The sequence below is a fragment of the Pan paniscus genome, chromosome 4 (assembly GCF_029289425.2).
Source record: "Pan paniscus chromosome 4, NHGRI_mPanPan1-v2.0_pri, whole genome shotgun sequence".
NCBI classification, from domain to species: Eukaryota; Metazoa; Chordata; class Mammalia; order Primates; family Hominidae; genus Pan; species Pan paniscus.
The window spans coordinates 34,190,666-34,212,104 of record NC_073253.2 but is presented as its reverse complement, the minus strand read 5'-3'; the positions used below and the strand labels follow the sequence as shown (position 1 = coordinate 34,212,104).

General features: G+C 37.9%; 1 protein-coding gene across 4 annotated transcripts in view; it reads left to right on the top strand.

Annotated features, from left to right (window-relative positions):
- Positions 1–21,439, top strand: part of RASGRF2 (Ras protein specific guanine nucleotide releasing factor 2) — a 278,300-nt gene that overhangs the window by 137,649 nt on the left and 119,212 nt on the right. For all 4 annotated transcript variants that reach the window (XM_003822263.6, XM_034959856.3, XM_034959854.3 and 1 more), the window contains 4 exons: positions 3,471–3,631; positions 4,966–5,032; positions 5,528–5,664; positions 19,647–19,729. In XM_003822263.6, the coding sequence (XP_003822311.1) occupies positions 3,471–3,631; positions 4,966–5,032; positions 5,528–5,664; positions 19,647–19,729 (448 nt within the window). The remainder of the gene's footprint in view (positions 1–3,470; positions 3,632–4,965; positions 5,033–5,527; positions 5,665–19,646; positions 19,730–21,439) is intronic.

Here is a 21,439-nt window from a genome sequence, read left to right as displayed (position 1 = left end):
TTCTCTGTGTGTGTGTGTGTGCGCGCACGTGCATGTGTGCATGTAGTTTCCACCTTATGTGAATTTTTATTCATAAGAACTAGAAAAATACGTCATCCAGATCATCTGAAAGATCACCTCAGAATAAAGGCATCAGAAACTCTTGAATGTTTTTTGATGAGGATTTAGTGATTGAAATAATGAAAGTTTTATTGTAAATGGTTTCCCATTATTAGTCTGTTGGATAGGATACAGAAGACTATATTATAGAAATGGTCTGATATTATCATTGTTTTCTAAAATCTGTTAATAGTTTGTTGAATAAATGTGTGAGTGTCTGAGGCAATGATAGGAAAACAGTCTAGCTGCATCACTGGAGGTCAAATCCTGTCTCCCCTACTTCCTTGCTGTGTGATATTGGGCAATTTACTTAACTTCTCTATGCCTCAGTTTCTTCTCCTTAAATTGGAGTTAATAGTAGTAGCTATCTTTTAGGATTGTTGTAAAAATGAGCTAATGCTCACAAAAGCACCTAGACTAGTACCTGCAAGATTATGATAAACTTTAAAAGCCAGGATCCAAATTTTGGAATGACTTCCTATTTTCAATAACATGAAATATGTATGAATATTTAGTAGAAGATAAAGGCACTCTAAGCTGACATTTTGTACAAAATCTGTTATGCATTGTGAACAGTGTTTTGTGGAAATGTAAATCAGGAAAATGAAATATAGGTGACTGAATACAGGACTAAGTGCCTTGAGAATAAGACATGGACCTTTCTGGTATTTTAATCATTCCTAGACTCTAAGTCATGCACTTTCAATGTACCAGTGTTCTCTGAAATTGTAACTTGGGGTCTAGAGACAGTTATATCTTCTCAAATGCCTAACCCAATAAGCTGGAAATGGCTCTTCATTCTTTTTCATCACTCAGTAGAATTAAGAATAAGGGGCATAGTCTTGAATGCCATTCTGTGGGAATGAAGTGATTGAATTAACAGAAATTTTGTTGGAAGTTGACCCCAATTATTAGAGAGACCGATGACCAGGATGCAAAGAATCATGCTATAGCAATGATCTGATGAATTACTAAATGAATACTAAGTATTTCTCTAATTTGTATTAGCTAGCGAGGAATCCTTTCTTCATATCTCATAGCTGTGTTGAAACATCATGTCAAATGCAAGAGAAAAATGTGAAAAAAATCCACTTAAAATGCTTTTTCCAAATATGATTATTTCACAAACCATAGTGTTGCAATTTCTCACTTTTAATTCAGATGTATACATTTCTGTATGTACCTAATGTACACAGTCTCCTATGTCTCCCTTCTACTTGGATGTAAGGTAAACAATTATAGATTAAGCATATTAGTGTATGGTTGCCAAGGAAACATTTATTTTTTTTTTGTCTCACAGCTGAAATTCACAGTAATTGCTAATATATGAGCTAACAGCGTATTCTGTAATTTCTTTCTAAATTGTATTTATTTTTATGTATTCTATAATTTCTGACATAGAAAATCACTAAATTGCTAGAAGCATTTACTAACGAACACGTTATTATTGAGTTTTCACAGCTTGCTTATAGCCTTTCTGAAAATGACTCCCAAAGCTATTTGTCCACCAAGATTATTTGTCTAAGCCTCAGTCTTTCACTCAGCCCTAACTCATGGGCCTGATGACTCATGGCCCCCGTGGCAGAGCTAGAACTTACTCTCTTCCCATCTGTCTTCTTTCTGAGTCTTATATTTTATGTGGCTGAATCCCCTGGCTACATCACTCACTTCTCACTTAGGCATGACCTTAGGCGAGCTACTTGGCCTCAGACCTCAGTTTCCCCATCTGTGAAATGGGAGGCATTAAACCATGTCCTCTGCAAGGCCTCTGGCTTTGATTGCATCCTGAGCCCTACGAGCCCATCCTTCTGCTGCTATGACTTGCTCATAGACTTCCCTAACTTCTGCCTCCTGCTTTCCCCTGCCTCCAGTACTCTATGTCATTCCTTGCTGCCTGGGCTGCCAGCCAGTTTGCTCTCACCCACCTCACCTCCTTCATTCACTCTCCTCTTGCCCATCCCTTCGTGGGAGTCAAGCCGTCTCCTGGCCCATTGTTCCCCAATCCCACACCCTCACCCAGGACTTCTTCCTTGCTATTCTTTAGGCCCAGAATAGCTGCCTACTCTGTGTCTGTCAAGCATCCCACTGCAGCACTCACCAAAATAGACAGTGTGAGATCCAGGCGTGGAAACTTGGGTCTCTTGCCACCCTGTACACCTTTCAATTTCTGTTAAAAAGTAGATGCAATTTGCAACATTCATATGTTAATATGAACATTTTGTGACTCACAATCATAGTTTTACCAACTTACATATATATATTATTTATATGGAGAACTTTAGTGGTCTTTTTCTGCTTATTGAAGTAATTTGTGCTCATTAAAAAAATCAAGAAGCTAGAAAAATGTATGAAGAGGAAAATAAGGTTGTCTACAATCTCATCTCTTAGTGATGACTGCTGTTAATGTTCAAGGGTTGGATATGCACTTAATGATTCTTCTGAGGGTAATATGAGCCTGCGGAAGGCTGCATTTGGGGTAGGTGGTAGGTTAAATAAATGTAAGAAATTTGACTATCTCAGGGCACTTCAGAAGTCAGAATCAAGAGGTTGGCAAGAATCTTTGTTAGTACTTTTTGGTTTGATATTTAACTTAGATTGGAATTTTATTTTTGGGGTAGGGGGAGGTTGCTATGAGGGTGAAATCTAGAAATAATCAAAGGTAATGTTGGTATTATAAAGTCTGTGTATAGCTTCTCACATTAAATGGAAGGTAGTTTTGCTCCTAGGAGTATACTGGGTATAGATTTTATGTGGATTATTTTCTGTTTAGATTCCACAAATAATTTTTATCTCACATAATTTAAATGTAACTTGAAATAGGTGTCCTTTAAAAATAGTTCTTAGCTAAATTTCACTGAATTATATAATTTATATATTTTTATAATATACATGTATTGTACATTCTATTTTTAAAATACAAGGTAAACTGTATTAATATGCTATTTATCTACGTTCTGTGCTTCAGGAAGAATACATTGCATTTGCTTTTTGTTATTATTCTATATAATTATGTAATATGTATGTTATTATTAAATACATAAATTGATTGGATCAGATCACTAAGGACAGATGGCAGAAGTGCTTCATTCTTTGAATTCAATTTTGCCATCTTTCAAACTTATTTTCCAGTTTATAGATGAAGAATCAAGTCTAAAGTGTTTCACAAAAATATTAGGAACAGTTCAGCCCTTAAAATACAATGCATTGTTTCTTCTGCTCAGACTGGAAGAGAGTTACTTGTTCTGATGATGTGTCACATAAATCAATCCCTGGTATTTTGGGAAACAGACCTTAGTGTTTATTGCCGTGGACATGGTCCTCACTTGACAGAATTTTAACTGCTGTGTATTCTTCATTTTTGTAATCACCAGGTTCTCTTATTCAAGTACCTTCCGTTGAGAGGGGGAAACTTAGTAAAGTTCGCCTGGGTTCGTTGTCTTTGAAAAAGGAAGGAGAGAGACAATGCTTCTTATTTACAAAACACTTTTTAATATGTACAAGAAGTTCAGGAGGGAAGCTTCATCTGCTCAAGGTACTGGTTTTCCATAACTGTTCCATTTATCTTCCAAGCACTTACAAGTTATTGAAGTTAACTCATTTGAGACTTTCCCGTGCTTGGTATTATCATAAAACAGATTGTCATGATTGCATAATGAGTGAGGTAATGTACTGTTACCAACTCTGCCATTTAATTCGTTGTCATTTAAATTCAAAGTAACAGAAATGTATTTTAAGTATGCATCACCATAAAGAAATACAATTAAAATCGTAACCTGGACAAAATTATATACTGTACTGTATCTGTATAATCATATACAAAGTTATATACTAGTTGACAACTACTGAGCTACAAAAATCTTCTCAAATCGCTACAATGTACCAATGCAATATTTGCTAAATCCTATTTTATCTTTCTCTGTACTAGGAGTCAGCAAACTATGGCCCATGGCTTAGAGCCTGTTTTTGTTAATAAAATTTTTTGTTTTGTGTTTTTTTTGTTGAGATAGGGTCTCACTCTGTTGCCCAGGCTGGAGTACAGCAGCGTGATCATAGCTCACTGCAGCCTCGAACTCCTAGACTCAAGCAGTCCTCCTGCCTCAGCTTCCCAAGCTGCTGGGACTACAGACATGCACTGCCATGCCCATCTAATCTTTAAAAAATTTTTAGTAGAGACAATGTCTTGCTATGTTACTCAGGCTGGTCTTGAACTCCTGGCATCAAGTGATCCTCCTGCCTTGGCCTCCCAAAGTGCTAGTGTGAGCCACTGTGCCTGGTGTACGAGTGTGAGCCACTGTGCCTGGCCTGTTAATAAAGTTTTATTGGAACACAGCCACGCGCGTGTCTTTGTGTCTGTGGCTGCTTTTATGCTAAAGTGGCAGATCTGAGTAGTTGTGACAGAGATCATATGACTTGCAGAGCCTAAAATACTTACTATCTGACCCTTTATGGAAAAAGTTTGCCTAGATAGGCAAACTTTTTTATTATTGCTTATAAATATTATTCAACACCATGATGACAGCTTTCTACTGCTTAAGCCACTTCCTGGTTGGTGAGTTCAGCCCTTTGCTAAGGTGCATTACTCTCTAAAGCCACTGTGGTACCATCCAAGTCTCCCATCAGCCGACTTGCTAAATTTTATAAACAACTGAGTGAGAGTGGGTTGAAAGGGAAGGATTTTACTGAAGTTAAATGAGTTCACTTCCTTTTGCACATCTAAGTTTAATTTTGGGCTCTATGAAAAATTATTTATGATGCAGAATTGCTATGCTTTCTTCCATGGCAACTTGAATATAGTGTTTACAAATCAGAGCTTCTCAATCTACACAAGACCTTCAGCGTCTTAGTGGAAAATTGGTTTGTTTCCAGACAGGTGGGGTTCTGTCTCTAATAGACTGCACGTTGATTGAGGAGCCAGATGCAAGCGATGATGACTGTAAGTCACATTCGATCACTTAGGATTCTATTAGAATTAGAGGCGGGAGAGAGAGGCTGAGGATGAACTCCCTAAAGTCATTTATGTATGAAAAATTGAACCATTTAGCCCATGAGCCTTGTTAAACCATCTTTGGGAATTCACACTTTACTGAATTTGTTTTGTGATAGTGACTATTCAGTGGCAGATAGAGAAGAAGGAAGAGTTGAATTAGAGTGTTGGAATTCTATAAATCATGGGAATTTTTTTTTAAAAAAACTATGAAATCAGAAGGAAACCAGGATTCTAGTCTCAAGTAACCTACTGACCTCAGCTTCTTCATCTGCTTATGAGCTTAATAAAGCCCTCTTCATGCCTGAGAAGTACGATATTGCTGAAATGAGAGTCCCGATTTGAGTGCAAATGGATTGTATAAATAGAATAATGTGAAGGCAGCTATCACTCTTTTTGTTTTTTTGTATTCTCATCTAATTGTTTGGTTTACATGTGTTCAAGCTAAAGGTTCTGGGCAAGTGTTTGGGCACCTGGATTTTAAAATAGTGGTGGAGCCTCCCGACGCTGCCGCCTTCACTGTTGTCTTGTTAGCACCCTCACGCCAGGAGAAAGCTGCCTGGATGAGTGACATCAGTCAGGTAAGAAAGTGGCTTTTGCCAAATTTTTGTTTTTTAAATTTCACAACTCAAACTTTTGGAGATAGTTTTTAGAGGTTTTTTATCTTTATTAAAAAATTACACTCAGTTGCTGTGGTCACTGCCATAATCACTATGTATCTTGATAAGCTGTGATCATTATCATTTTTGTTGTTGTTGTTTTTCTTCTTAAGGTTAAAATTTGCCTGAAATGTAGCAATTGGATTTTAATTCCTGGGCATTTTACACCAGCAGCAAATGTAATCATTTGTGTTGAACAGTATTGAGATTGCCCTGTTAGTAATAAATTCTCTAATGACTCCACTCCATATTTTGCTTATTTGTTTCTGAAGTAGAATAATGGTGAAAGATACAAAAACAGCCAACATAGGGCTATGGCAGGAAATCATGAATTAAAGAATCAAAAGAGACACCGTCTCTAGTATGAAACCTGAAAATAAGCTCCTGTATTTCGTATATTAAAAAATTAGGGAACAGAATTTTTACCTTTCCTTGATCAGCAGCGCCAGTTGGGGAATTGCTCCATTTATTTAGGAAATAATATGATTTAGAATGTGTCAAAACTAGTCATGATTGGACTTGGACATTCTTATTCAAGCTCCTTGGCTCTGTAGGGGAAAAGTGTTGCTATGTAAGAAAAATATTTTTTAAGGACTTGATAATTATTTTCAAAGTTGTTAACTCAAAGAAACTGGGGCACATGAAAAAGGTATATATTGTAGTTTTCATGCTTTTTTTTGGAAGAGCTTATAGTAATTTAAGACAAGTGGAAACATGAATTCTATCATAGTTATTTGGAACTTAATTCTTTTTTTGAGTGACTGAAAATTGAGGTGAAATAGAAAATGAATGTCAATAGTAATCATTTTTATTTGTCAAAGAAGTTTTACAGACTTAATCTCATTTGACTCTTACAATAGTATTCTGAAGGTAAGCAGAGAGAAATTAGTCCCATTTCACAGGTGAGAAAACTGAGGTCTGCAAAGTTAAGCATTTGTCAAAAGCTGCTCAGCTGCATTGAGTCAGAATGTGAACCTAATCTGGGTCTTTTTCTCTGTTTAGCGCTCTAAACATCCTCTACAAGAGTGCCTTATGCTGGACTTTTACTTATATACCCTCAGGATGGCTTCAATGGCAAATAAATAGCTAGAAAAGAAGCCATTTCTTTTCTGCCTGACAAGGAAATGAAAATATGGGATCTTCCATTTTTGTGGACTTGCATCCTTGTGGTGATTTATTCATACGTTCATTAGCTCTATGCTATATCAATTAATAGCATATTAAGTCTCTCCCTATTTGTAACACATCTCTTACTTTATGAAACTCTGGATCATTCATTGACTCTTTGAACATTTATTGAGGAATCACCATGTGCTGTCAGGTATTGTGCAGGTACCAGGAATACGACCATGGTTCTTGCTCTCAGGGAGAATAGGCAGGCTCATAGGGAGCAAAAGGAAGTAAACAGCTAAATGCAAAAAATTGTGTGCGTGTTGTGAAGCCAAGATATGTAGGAAGAATGGGGAGAATAGGAGTAGGCAAAGGTGTTTTTCCACCTGCTTCTACCTTCTACCTTATGATATAATTAGGGCTCCTAAGATACAGACTTGATAAAAGCTCAGGTGACCTTCTTTAGCATGACTGGGGAGACATTGTTAAGAGAGAAAGACCCTTGGAGTGCGTGAATAATTCTGTGCCTGGTCCTTTAAAGAAAGGCATCCAATGCTTTGCCTGTCACTAGCAAAAGTCTAAGTGAGTCTTTCCCTCTGCTTCTACTAGACGTTAAGGTAGAAAGAAATACACAACTTCCTCCTTATTTCTCCAAGATGCTATGGGTATTATGCTGCCTAGCAAAAAAAAAAAAATTGTACTAGATTATATCTTCAGTGGAAGGAGGCTAACCAAAAGTTGTATCTGTTTTTTCTGTTTTGTTTGTTTGTTTGTTTGTGTTTTTTTTTGAGATGGAGTCTCGCTCTGTCGCCCAGGCTGGAGTGCGGTGGTGCGATCTCAGCTCACTGCAACCTCCACCTCCCAGGTTCAAGTGATTCTCCTGCCTCAGCTTCCCGAGTAGCTGGGATTACAGGTGTGCACCATCACACCCAGCTAATTTTGTATTTTTAGTAGAGATGGGGTCTCACCATGTTGGCCATGGTGGTCTCAAACTTCTGACCTCAGGTGATCCTCCCGCCTCGGCCTCCCAAAGTGCTGGGATTACACGCGTGAGCCACTGCACCCGGCCAAGTTATCTTTTTTAGTGATGGGGATACCATCACACGAAATGACTATGGCATTTTGTGGCTTTGACATTTGTGGTTTTATTCATTCAACAAATATATTTATGCAGTGATATATGCCTGACACTGTTCTAGAGATTTGTGACATATCATGAAGAAAAGAGACAACAACAACAAAATTTTCTTAACCTTTTGTAACTTCCATTCTAATTTGGGGAAGACCAAAAATAAATGATAAGGGTAATAACTAAGCATATACTATTTTATATTAGAAGGTAATAGGGCAAGGTAAGAAGGATTGGGCTGCTGAAGGTGGGTGGGTTGGTATAGTTTTTAAATGGTGGTCACCTCATTCTGAAGGAGACTTTTAAACAAAGGCTGTAGTAGGTGATGGAGATACCGTGTGAATATGTGAAGCCGTGTGAGAGGGAACAGCAATTGCAAAGACTGTAAAGTAGGAGGATGCTGCATGTTTCAAGGAATACCATGAAAGGCAGTGTGGCTGGAGTAGGGTATGTGAGAGGGAGAATAGAAAAAAAAAGAAAGTCAATGAGGTAACAGGGGCCAGATCAAGAATGCCTTTCTAAGCCAATGAAAGGGGCTTTGGCTTATACTCAGTCAGATGAAAGCTATTAAAGGATTTCAGCAAAGGAATGCCATGAACTGTCTTAGGTTTGGAAAGGATTGCTGTGGCTGCTGTGTTGAGGATGGGCTGAGGGCAGAGGGTGAGAGTGGAAGCAGGGAGATGAGTGAGCAGGCTGCTGCAATAGTCCAGGCGAGAGATGTTGAGAGCCTAGGCCAGCATGGCAGGAGTGGAGTTGGAGATTAGGGATCTGAGCCTGGATTCATTTTGAAGGTAGAACCAGCAGAGTTTTATTGTGGATTAGAGCTGAGATGTGAGAGTAAAAGGGTGAAGGATGACCTCAGAGGTTTTGGCCTGAGCAACTGGAAGGATGGAGTTGTCATTACCTGAGATGGAGATATCTGCTGGGAAAAGAGATTTGGGGGTGAAAAGCAGAAATTTACTTTTGAATATATTGAGTCTCAGAAGTCTGCTAGACATTTGAGTGGAGTTGATAAATAAGCAGTGGGATATAGAAGTCCAGCATTTAGAGAGAGATCCGGGTAGGAGATACTGCATCATTTGGGTGGTATTTAAGGCTGTGAGACTGTTGAGATCGCCAAGGGAATATGCATAGGTAGAAGTAAGAGGGCTGCAGACTGAGAGAGGGGTCAAGTCAGGGAGAATAGTGAAGAGGACCAAGAAGGAACCACCAGTGCAGCTGGAGAACAGCCAAGAGGACATGGTGTCTTAGCAGCCGAGTGAAGAAAACGTGTCAAGGAGGAGGGAGTGGTCACATGTCAACTGCCGCCAAAGGCTGAGTGAAGTAGTGATTGTTCTAGTATACTTAGTGATTTTGCTGCTGTGGAGTTTGAATGGTGGGTGGGTAGGTGGTAGGGACAGAGTGCTGTGCTCTTGACTGAGCCTAGCCTGCTGCCCAGAAGCCTGTATCTCAGCTGGCTTTGTTCTCTGCTTCAAGCATTTTCCTTTTATAGGAGAGATTTCGTATCTATTCATGGAATTAGTCTCTCAAGTGTATCTCTGGGCATATCCATTATTAATAAGATAAGCTTACTGAATGCTTGAAATGTACTATTTAATATTTTATTGTGTATATGTGAAAATATGGACACACCAATGAACTAGAAATATTCCCAACACGCAACACACTAAAATGTTTATCAAAATACCTTCCACAGATAACCTATATTAGAATTACGTGAGGACTGTTTTAAAATGCAGATTCCTTAACCCACATTCCCCAGATGCCATTCTAAACTCCATAAGCTCCATAGATCACTTCTGCACAATTAAAGAACCTCTGTCCTGAAGAGTGAACTGTTTCCATCTCTAAAGTCTCCACAATCTTGCCATATAGAAATAATTGTACAGTTTGCCTCTCAGTGTATACATACATCATGTTTGCTTTTTACCTCATTTACTTATTTCTATATTCCTATAAACTCTTCATATTCATATTGGCTATCTATTATTCATCTGCATTATATTAAATATATTCAGCTGCATCAATTTACTGCTTTTATAGCTTTTTCTGAATAATTGAGCATTGAGTGTATGAGCTGTTTCCAAGTTTGAGGATTAATACATAATGAGGTGCTAAACATCTTCGTGCGGGAGTTTTCCCCTTCTTTTAAAGTCCCTTGTTGGTGTATAGTTAGAGTATAAGGCTGGTGTAAAAAGCCTGATCACTCTCCTTATTTCATGATTCCTAGTGTGACAGACTGCCACAATTCCTTCAAGAAATATGTAAGTTATAATTTCACTACATCATCAACAAGGTATCTGTGTAACTCTCTTCTAAGTCTTGCCAATGTTAAATTTGTCACATTTATCACATTTTTCTATTTCATGGAGAAGTGTTTTTGCCTTCTAGTGGTTTTAATTTACATTTCTGTAATTATCAATGAGATTAACATTTTCTACTATTTCTGTTTGTCTTTTTATACTAGGTAGACAGTAATTCACTGGCACTATCCTTGTAGACTAGGGATGTGAACATTTTCTATTTAGATTATGAATATGTTCTCCATTATTTTGTCGTTTTAATTTTTGTCACTATTTTTCTTTTCTTTTATTTTCTTTTTTTTTGAGACAGAGTCTCGCCCTGTCGCCCAGGCTGGAGTGCAGTGGCGTGATCTCGGCTCACTGCAAGCTCCACCTCCCGGGTTCACGCCATTCTCCTGCGTCAGCCTCCCGAGTAGCTGGCACTACAGGCACCCGCCACCACGCCCAGCTAATTTTTTGCATGTTTAGTAGAGACGAGGTTTCACCGTGTTAGCCAGGATGGTCTCAATCTCCTGACCTCGTGATCCACCCGCCTCGGCCTTCCAAAGTGCTGGGATTACAGGCGAGAGCCACCGCGCCCGGCCACTATTTTTCTAAATCTTACTTTTTCTGGCTTGATTTGAAGCCACCTTGCTAAGCTACTGTATTGTATTATACTAATCATAGGTAGCTCTTTTTTTAATGTGATAAAGTGGTTCCTGAGTATTGCTACAATCCCAGTTTCCCATAAGAAACTCTACAAAACTTAAGACTTTTAGCTTTGCCAGGTCTCTCTCTCTCTGAAGCTGTAATTTTTAGAAGGAACGATTGCTTGAATGATTAATCACACTCTTAGTTACACCAGTAAGGCCATAATTAACTGTTGGCACCTCTAGCAAAAAGTGCAAGTGGCTAATGGTCTCAACCAATAATTCTTCCCCTTTTTCATCTATTTATAGGGAACGATTTGAGGCTGAAGATTTGACTATTTCAATAAAGCACATTCATTTGTGCTTGTCTCACTGTCATACATAATGGTTTATTAAACAGATCCACTGTAATTATGGCTATTAACTAAAATGCAGAATTAAAATTTATCTCTGAGCTTCTTGGTTTGGATACATGTCCCAAAATATAGACCTGTGTAGACAAATTTGTAGCACACTGGACGTGCTTTCTCCCTAAAAATAGTTTTTCAGAAATCAAGAGGGAATTTTCTACTTTAACATAAAAAGGTGAATTAAAAAAATTGACTCTAACCTTTCTTCCCAGTACTTAGAAGTATCAAGAAGGTGGAAAATATGGCAACACAGTAGACCGCTGGTCTTTAAATAGGTACTGCCTTAGGTAAAACCCTGAAAAACTCTTGGTGGAGAAGTCACTCGCAACACTTGTCCAAAGACCAGCTGCTTCAAAATCACTTGGGGCTTTTGTGAACATACCTACTCCCAGATCCCATCCCAGCTGTTACAAACTGAACTAGACTATCTATGATCTAGGAATCTAATTTTGTTATCCTGTTAATTTCAAGGTTTATTGTAATTCATATAAATTCAAGATGACATTAAAGATATCTGAAACCCTGCTTATTTGAATATATTTCTTCTTAACTAAGTGAACTGTATACAGGCACCACTTCTTCCCAACAACCAGGGTACATGCTTACATAACCATAAATATTTACCACACCTTCCTCTGTAAGTCTGTTCATGTACACACTCACATATACCAATTCTATTATAGTTTAACTTTTTTTTTTAGAACAGAACTCTTTCTTCATTGCAGTATTACTCCAAGTCCCAAATGGAAGTAAGATAAAAGCAAAATTCTCTGGTCGAAATAAAATTGGTAGACCTAGAGACTCCAGGAGCCATTTTTTTTTTCACACTCCTGTTTGTGAAGCCTGGGGATGTCCCTAAAGTCTGGGGATGGGAACTCATTTTGAAAACCATTCCCCTATTTTATATAAATGTATCATAATAAGATCGATCTATCTATCATCTCTCTCTGTCTCTCTTTCTTTCTCTCTGTCTCTCTCTCTCTCCATCCATGCATCTATCCATCCATCTCATGGATAGATTAAAGGTTGTGTACCAATTATCAAAGACATTTTTATATAATTTAAAATATGACTTCATTATATGGCCTTTTGAAGTATGGTTTGGATTGAATGTATATTTTGTTCTCCTGAAACTTGAATGAAAGTGAAAATTTCCTTTTATTCCTAAAATAATTTTGATGCTTGACAATGACTCAGAAAGATTTATGAATGAGACTTGACACTGGATAATGAGATGTGCAGAAATGGTCACATAAATCTCCTCTTTTGAGTTTAAAACGTTTATCTCAAGTTCCAATTCTGGTAGTATGGAGGACTGAGCTGATTTAGGTTCCCCTCTAGCTATAAAAACAGAAATGTTTAACATATAAAATCATTAAAATTAAAAAATTTTAATGCGTAGGTATATTTATAGATAGGAAGGGAAATCTCTTGTTGCCAGAAACAAGGGAATTTAAAGCCATAGCAGAAAGCTTGTAAGCTAAAGACTTACAGACTTGGGAATGATTTTAGACTAGCTATTAGTTCCACGTCCTAGGAGTATTAACATATAAAGAGGGCAAGAGTTGGCCTAAGGCCCATTAATCAAGTTGTCTATTTAAAGTCTGGGCATTGAAAGGGTGTTCTCTTTGTGAAAAAAGAACCTAAAAAACTGTACCCATTGACCCAAGGAAAGAAATAAAGAAGTTTGTCTTTGTTTTGGGTTCTGAATTTTTAAAAATCTTCTTTTTAAAAATGAATGTGGCCAGACACGGTGGCTCATGCCTGTAATCCCAGCACTTTGGGAGGCCGAGGCGGGTGGATCACTTGAGGTCAGGAGTTTGAGACCAGCCTGGCCAACATGATGACACCCCATCTCTACTAAATGTACGAAAATTAGCCAGGCGTGGCGGCACATGCCTGTAGTCCCAGCTACTCAGGAGGCTGAGGCAGGAGAATCACTTGAGCCCAGGAGGTGGAGGTTGCAGTGAGCCGAGATCATGCCACTGCATTCCAGCCTCGGCGACAGAGTGAGACTCTGTCTCCCAAAAAAAAAAAAAAAAAAAAAAAAAAAGAATGTGTCTGTGGCCTACAGATTTGAAATCAGACTTATTCACATGGTGTAAAGTGCCAAACTGAGAAATTGTTATAAAAATAACTTTTGAGTGTTGAAATCCCAAGCATGCTTGCAGCCCGAAACACAAAGCCACTCCATTAGCAACACTTCTACAATCTGGGGCTCGTGACATGTGCTCAAATTAAAAATTACAAATCTTGTGAGTAAATTATGTATCATGAGTGAGACTCAGCAGGCATGGAGAGCAGTAGAATTAGCGCTACAAGAACCTCAAGTAATAGGGTGACAACTTGGAAAAGACCATAAAATAACAAGGCTTTTAAAGTATAATAAAACTATAAAAGAAAGAAAGAAACCATAAGGAAAGAAGAGATCACTGTGCAAAAACCCCAGGCTGACCTGTCAAAGAACCACATAGAAAAATCTAAAACTAGAAACTATAGGACCACAACATTACATACTCATTAGAAATTCACTGAAAATTCATTAAGTCAACCATAGCTAGTGAGATGATTAAGAACCAGGTTATATATATAGGTATGTGGTTCTATACCTATATATAGGTATAGAATATAAGTATAGCTATATTCTATATAGCTATAGATAGATATAGATATAGCTATAGTATATATTCTACATACCTATAGAATATAGATTCTATATTCTAGGAAATTACCTCAAATACAGCAAAGAGTTAAAGAGTTGGCAAATATGAGAAATTCAGATGGAAAATAGAGTTAGAAGGCCCAATATACATTTCTGGAATGAGAATTGCAGAAAGATTCAAGGGAATAGAAAAGATGCAGTCTCCAGAGAGAAAATGAGTAGGAATTTTAAAAGTGGATGAAAGATATGAATCCTCATACTGAAGAAACATACCAAATTCCAAGCTGCATAAACTCAGATAAGAACCTCATCTAGACACGTCGAGGTAAAACTATGGAATATAAAGCACAAGAAGAAAAATCTCAAAAGGTAAAAAGACAGATTGCCTTTGAAAAATTAAAAGATAGGAAAAAAACTTTTTCACAAGGAGAAATTTGTAATAGTCACTGTATCTTTGTTATAGCAGAAAATGAAAACCTCTTAAATGTATACATATATGAGATTGACTAAATAAACTGTAATTTATGTTTATATAGTGGCATATATAGCAGTTAATGTGAATGAACGAACTATGCATATAAATATGAACAAATCTTAAAAGCAGTGTTGTGTGAGAAAAATACAAGCATCTATATAAAAAATTTAAATGCAAATAATATTGTAATTTATGATGGGCAGATACACAAATATATAGTAAAATAAGAAAAGAGGAATGAAAGAAGGACAAGTGGATACCCATCAGCTTCAAGATAGTCATTACTTCCAGAGTAGAAAGAGTCTATTGGAATGGAAAAAAAGAGGAGGATTTAACTGTGTTTATAGTGTTTTACATCCTTAACAGAAAAATGATGATCTGTAGAAAATATGGCAAAGTGTTAATAATAGTTAAGTCTAGTGGCTGGTATGTGGATGGCTCATTCTTTTATGTATATTTGAATTATTTCATAATAAAAAATAAAAACATTAAGATAAATAAAAGTCTATATCTATTCATTTTTGCCTGTATCTCTTAAATTTCTAACTATAAAGTCCTATATTCGTGAAGAGAGAGAGATGAGAAAAAATGAAGACCTCTTCTTTCCTATTTCGTAGATGAATAATTTATTTAAAAAATAAATAGCTTAATAGTAATAAAATTCTTTACTCTTCATTTTTCATCGTTTTTGTGATAATTTTCAGTGTATTATTTCCCCTTTCCAATTCTCTTTTATATAATTACATGGTTTTTCAAGTTAAATATTGTTCCATCCAAAGTAGTACTCTATGTGTATTCATATTAGGTATGAAAAGCCAGATATATTTTATATTTTCTCTCTCAAATTTTATGCAGTATTCTGACTAAGCTGTTTATATGTAACACTGTAGCTGATCAAAAATGTCTCAGTGTGTCTCTTCTGTTTTTCTCCACAAAGCCTTTCCAGATCCTGGAAAACAGAAGAGACACACAGCTAAACCCTGGATTGGCACCATAGATGAAGGGTGGAGGAGGGGAAAGCACTTGCTTCTTATGTTGGGAACAGGAGAAAAAGTTCTATTTCAGCTCCCTGGAGTGGGCTCATCTCTCACTCCTTGGCACTTGGGTTACACATCATGGCTTGTGGACTATGGAAGCTGACTGTCTTCCCTACTCCTACTTTGAACCCTGCAGAGTTTCCTGGGCAAGTGAACTGGGCAGATTGGTCTTGAGACGCCCTTCCTCTTGGTTCCCTCTTTCAAAAAGCAAAAACTGCTTCCCTTCTTGTCTCTAAGAGGAGGGAAGTGGACAAAGTCAGCCCCCAGAGAACTGCATCTTAAGATACCCTGATTGTGGGTATCCTGTAGCTTTGATGGGCTGCCAGGTAGCTCTGCCCTTCCATTCTCTGACTGTTAGTGCAGGTAGGATGACAAGCCCTTTGAACTCTTCTCCAGTGGTGCATTTCCTGGATTTTCAGACCCAATTCCTGTATTCCCCAGGGGTTTGGACTATGAATCCCTAAGAAACAGGTTAAATCTCTGCCTTCTGACCCCCTGTCCAGGACGAGACAGAGATGCTTCTTTATGACCCAGGTCTGTGACTCTGGCCACCTCCAGTGCCCGTCCCCACCTTGTCTGGGCTCCACTTAAACAGTGTGGTTGTCTCTGGAGCTGTGTGGGAGCTCTGGGCTGAGTTTAAGTGATCTCCCCATTACCTCACCTCTGTTCTTGATGGTGCAGTCGTTCTAAGGCTGTTGTCTCAGTAACTATGCCATTTGCTTAGAATATTAAAGGAAATTGAAGGAACATTGTTCATTTCCCACAGGTCTCACCAAACACCATGTCTACTTTCCCACTTCCTGTGTTGGTTACCCAAGGGGCTTCCTCATTGTGATTCAGAAACACTGAGAGTGAAAAGAAGTCTAAGGAGTAGCTAGAAAGGTCGCTGGGTGAAGGAGCACTTACCCTTGTCAGTGTGCAACCCCTCTCCCCATCCAATCCTTTTCCTCATTACCCCACCCCCTGACCCCGCCACATAGCTTGGGAAGAACAGGGATGATGTTAATCTGTTTTGTCCCCATCGGGATTAGTAAAGTGAATTTGAAGTGACTTGCCTTACTCATCTTCAAACTCTTTCATATATTACTTTTCTTCTCTTTATCCTCATTTCCCAGTACTTAGCCCAGTGTCTTCACATAGTAAGTAGTTGATAAATGCAGATGTAAGACAGCCATTTAGTAAAATCCCAATGCTGTGTAATCAATGCATCTTCTTGGTGCTCTTGAGAATTCGAAACATAGACTGTCTAACTTTGTTTAAACTCTGGGTGATTCGAAAGACATTTGGCTATGTTTTTTTCCTTTTAAATATATTTGCATCAGAAAATTTAAAATTGCCTTATAACCATGGCCATCTTTGATTTTACCTTGTTTTTTTTCTCTTGCTTTTATTCAGTAGTTCATCAATTTTTATTATTCCTTTCTTCAAAATATGTATGTCCACCCTTTCCTCTTCATTCTCACAGCCTGCCTTAGGGGAGGTATGAATCATTTCATTTACTGATTCAATATTATTCTGATCATCCCTTGGGTCTCCATTCATTCTCCCCTCGTTTCCATTGAATGAATACCACCATGAGGTCAGTTTAGATCTTTCAGCGTAAGTGAGCTGCTTAGAAACCCTCAGTGGCTTCCCATCTGCCTATAGGATAAAATTAAAATTCAAGACTCCCTTCTCTATAGCCTGCCTCCAACTGATTTCTCTGTCCTGTCTCTTACTTTCTTCTCCATTATGAATGCGTGCACCAGCCAGCCCCATCTCTTCATTCTTCCATGTATGTTCCCACTTTGAAACAGGGCCCTTGATGTGTATTTTCATCAGGCCCTGACAGAACTTTCCCATAGAGAGGTAGTGTGGCCTTTCTTGGGGCACAAGAGGATATCCCACTTACTGGCAGCTTGGCTCGCTGGTTGAAACACTGACTCTACATAACTGGACACACAGGATGCAGCAGTTTCAGGATTTCTGGGAAAACACTATTTCCAACTTCCTGATGCTCAAGACTTACACGAACTAGGATAAGAGAAGCAGCATTTCTTCAGTGTGAAGAAGAGCAGCCCCTGCTTTTTTCTAGAAAGTGTGAAACCTGTGCTTGCAACCAGACCAGCAGAGGAAGGATGGGCCTCTGGGTCACATTCTTTGGGGTCCACTACAGGGTTGTGTGTTTGGAATTGTACTTTCAGCTGTTTATACAAAACAGTTTGCCAAAACTTGTAGTTATTTAAAGATATTGTTGGCCAGGTGCAGTGGCTCGCACCTGTAATCCCAGCATTTTGGAGGCGAAGATGGGAGGATCGCTTGAGCCCAGGAGTTCAAGGCCAGCTTGGGTAACATAGCGCGAACCTGTCTCTACAAAAAAAAAAAAAAAAAAAAAAAAAAAAAAATCTCACTGTGGTAGCACACACCTGTAGTCCCAGCTACTCAGGAGGCTGAGGTAGGAGGATCACTTGATCCTAGGAGTTTGAGGTTACGGTGAGCTATGATTGTGTCACTGCATTCCAGCCTAGGCAACAGAATGACAGTGTCTCTAAAAAATAATAATAACAAGATATTGTTGAGGACATTGTTCACTACATTATTCAATATTTCTCTTGATGAGAACCCATGAGATAATCGTCCTGTCTGGTCCTAGACCAGGATTAATTGACCTTCTACTAAACTGTGAATTTCGTAGCTAACACTGAGTCCCTCTTTGAGTTGACTACTCCACAGCCCTGCTAATTTTGAGGCCCACTTCTGGCAAGCGCTCTCAACATAAAGTATGTGTGGTGGCTTCATTTCAGGCTTCATCTTATTGTTTGCCATCCTTTATCTAAATCATCTCTGATTTTCTCACTTATCTTGACTTTGTCTTATTATATGTGTTTTTGTAATCCACTCGTGGGATAAGGTGGAGCATAAATTCACATATAAGCAAAAATGGCCAAATTTATAGGTAGATGATCATAATTATTTATATGAAAATATAACTCCAAATTACTTCCAGATGCTGTAGCTTAAGGAAATATATTGAAGGGGAGCTTAAAAATATTCTACTTTCTTCCCACAAGTGGCATCCTTTATGCTTTGTAGTTGAAATAATGGCATAAGACGTGAGGAAAACAAAGTTTTAAGGAAAAACAAGTATGAAAATGGCTGAAATACTAAGTACACTGAATAGTCAGAATTCCAGTGATCTAAAGCTTCTTACCGGCATATTCACTCTTTTATTAGAACATTGGTGTTTAGGGTAGACCCTGAGTTCAGGACCTATGTGAGGTCATGTTGCAATCAGCTTCACTGCGCTATTTAATTATAGCCACAAAACACTATATAGTATCATAGTGATTAGAAGCTATTTTTTATTTTAAAAATTGATTATATTTTTTCATTTTCCTGTTTTGTTCAAAGGGAATATGTATAAGTCAAAGTAAATTCTTCTCTAACCCAAAATAATTACAGAGAGAAAATGCAAATTGATAAGGCATAGATTAAATAATGAAGGCAGAGAAAATTAGCACAGCTTCCTGAACTCTCCTCTTGGAAAAGAGAAAAAGATGATACAAGGCTTTAAGCATGCCAGAGACAGGAGAAATTACACACTGTCCCTTCACCAAACTGCATTAGTATCAGTAGGGGCTGCCAGAAGTACTAGTAAAATGTGGGAATTTATTGGCAAAGAATACCTGAGAAGCAGAGGCAGAGCTTACTAGTGAGACAGAAGATGAATTCCATCCTAGGAAGCCACTATTTCTAATCTGACTACTCCACACCACCCCCTGGTTGCAGAAAATGAATATAGCAAGAGCAATCATGGTCAGGTCCCAATCACCTCTCAAATAGCATTGGAGCTGCCAAAGAATTGTGACCAAGTGACATTGTGGTCAGAATTCTTGGGAAATACATTCAGGGGAAGTACAGCTGTTGTATCTGTCCTCAGGTATTTGTCAGGCATTTAGTTGGTACAGTTTTGATGTCTGAATACTGAATCTGTTCATCAGTGTATAATATTTACCTACTCCGTGTGTGTGTGTGTGTGTGTGTGTGTGTGTGTGTAAGAGACAGGGAGAGAGAAATTGAATGGATTCTTTTAGCTATAAACAATTGTGGGAATATATGATCTGCCTAGGCTTTCATGTGGGTTGTAATTGTCAACTTTTTATTTCACAGTGTGTGGACAATATACGATGTAATGGTTTAATGACTATAGTGTTTGAAGAGAATTCCAAAGTCACTGTGCCACATATGATTAAGTAAGTGTGAGAATCCTTTCCTTTACATTTTAATCAAGATTAAATTGGCGGAACATGTAAAACCTTGAATAAAATACTGTGTCGATAGAATTCTGCTTCTTATTGAGAATACGTTTCTTGACAGGAATGCAGTGATTCATATGATTCCATTATAAATGAGACTATCAAAATGGTTTTTCACATTCACAGTTTATTAACTCATAGCATAGAAAAATTGTTTTTTATACTGTTACATATGTCTTCACTCAGGACAAAATCCTAAGATGTTCAAGTTCCATATAAAAATTAAAATAATAGGCCAGGTGCGGTGGCTCACGCCTGTAATCCCAGCACTTCGGAGGCCGAGGCGGGTGGATTACCTGAGTTCAGGAGTTTGCGAACAGCCTGGCCATCCTGGCCAACATGGTGAAACCCCATCTCTACTAAAAATACAAAAAGTTAGCCGGGCATGGTGGCGGGCGCCTGTAATCCCAGCTACTCGGGAGGCTGAGGCAGGAGAATCACTTGAACCCAGGAGGCAGAGGTTGCAGTGAGCCGAGATCACGCCATTGCACTTCAGCCTGGACAACAGCGCAAGACTCCATTAAAAAAAAAAAATACCAACGAAGACTTCAGTTTTGTGCCTGATCAGTTGTTGCTGGCACCCAAATGCATCTTTTGTCCCCCACTGTGGCAGTTTACCAGTGTCTACGTCCAATCTCATTTGTGTAACCACTTACATACAGACCAGGACTTTTCTGCCTTTGGGTGCACAGAGGTGACACTTAATGAATTGGAATTGTTCTCCTGTTAGGACAGAAACCTGTATCTTGGACTGTAAAGATTTTCTATTAAATCCAACATATCTATAGTACACTAGATTTATTCCCAAGGCAGAGTGAAGTTTTGTGTATATACTACTATTTTTTCCCAGCCTTATTGAGCCTGATTATCCTCAATCAGAGGAAAGAGATTTTTGCAATCTCTGTTCCTTCTGATGGCTCTATTCTTCCCTGAAGTTTGTATTCCTCCCTATGTATCTATTTCCCTATCTATAAACTATGAAGAAAAATCCCAATGTTTCTCAGAGTTAAAAGAAAAAAAATTATCCTATTGTAACTGTGTCTTCTTACTGACAGGGCGTCACTTTGTAAGCACTCACTTCCTTTTAAAACTTACCAATTATAATAGATGATTTGGGTTTGATCTCTCAAGATTGCTTTTTAAGTGTTTACCAAAAAGGAGTTGCTGTTATCATAGGAGACTTCAGTAATGTATTATATTTTTCTTGAGTGTCTCTTAGGAAATAAAGTAAGATTCTACTCAGTGTAATAAAAGAAAGCTAAATAATTTCATAATATTTAATTTCTTTACTTAAAATGAAAATGTAATCACGATTTTGAAGGAAAGTGGTGTAAGTAGTCAGTTTTATTTTAATTTCATGCTGGCTTCAACACATTTTTTGTCCTAGTGTTTCAAATAAGCTAATTATAGTCAAAAGATGCAAAGCTCAAAACTACGAATAGAATGTGAAAATCATGACGCTTATTAGGTGAAAATATCCCTTTATAGGGTATGTAGACTATGACTTTCTTTTAATAATACTTGATCTCAACTTTCTTAGAAAATAGAGATTTTTTGGTGGAAAATGATGGGATAACAAGTGATTATCTAGCTCAGCCATCTTCTGGACAGGCTGATGAATTCATAAAATTTTCTCAGATCTTTTTA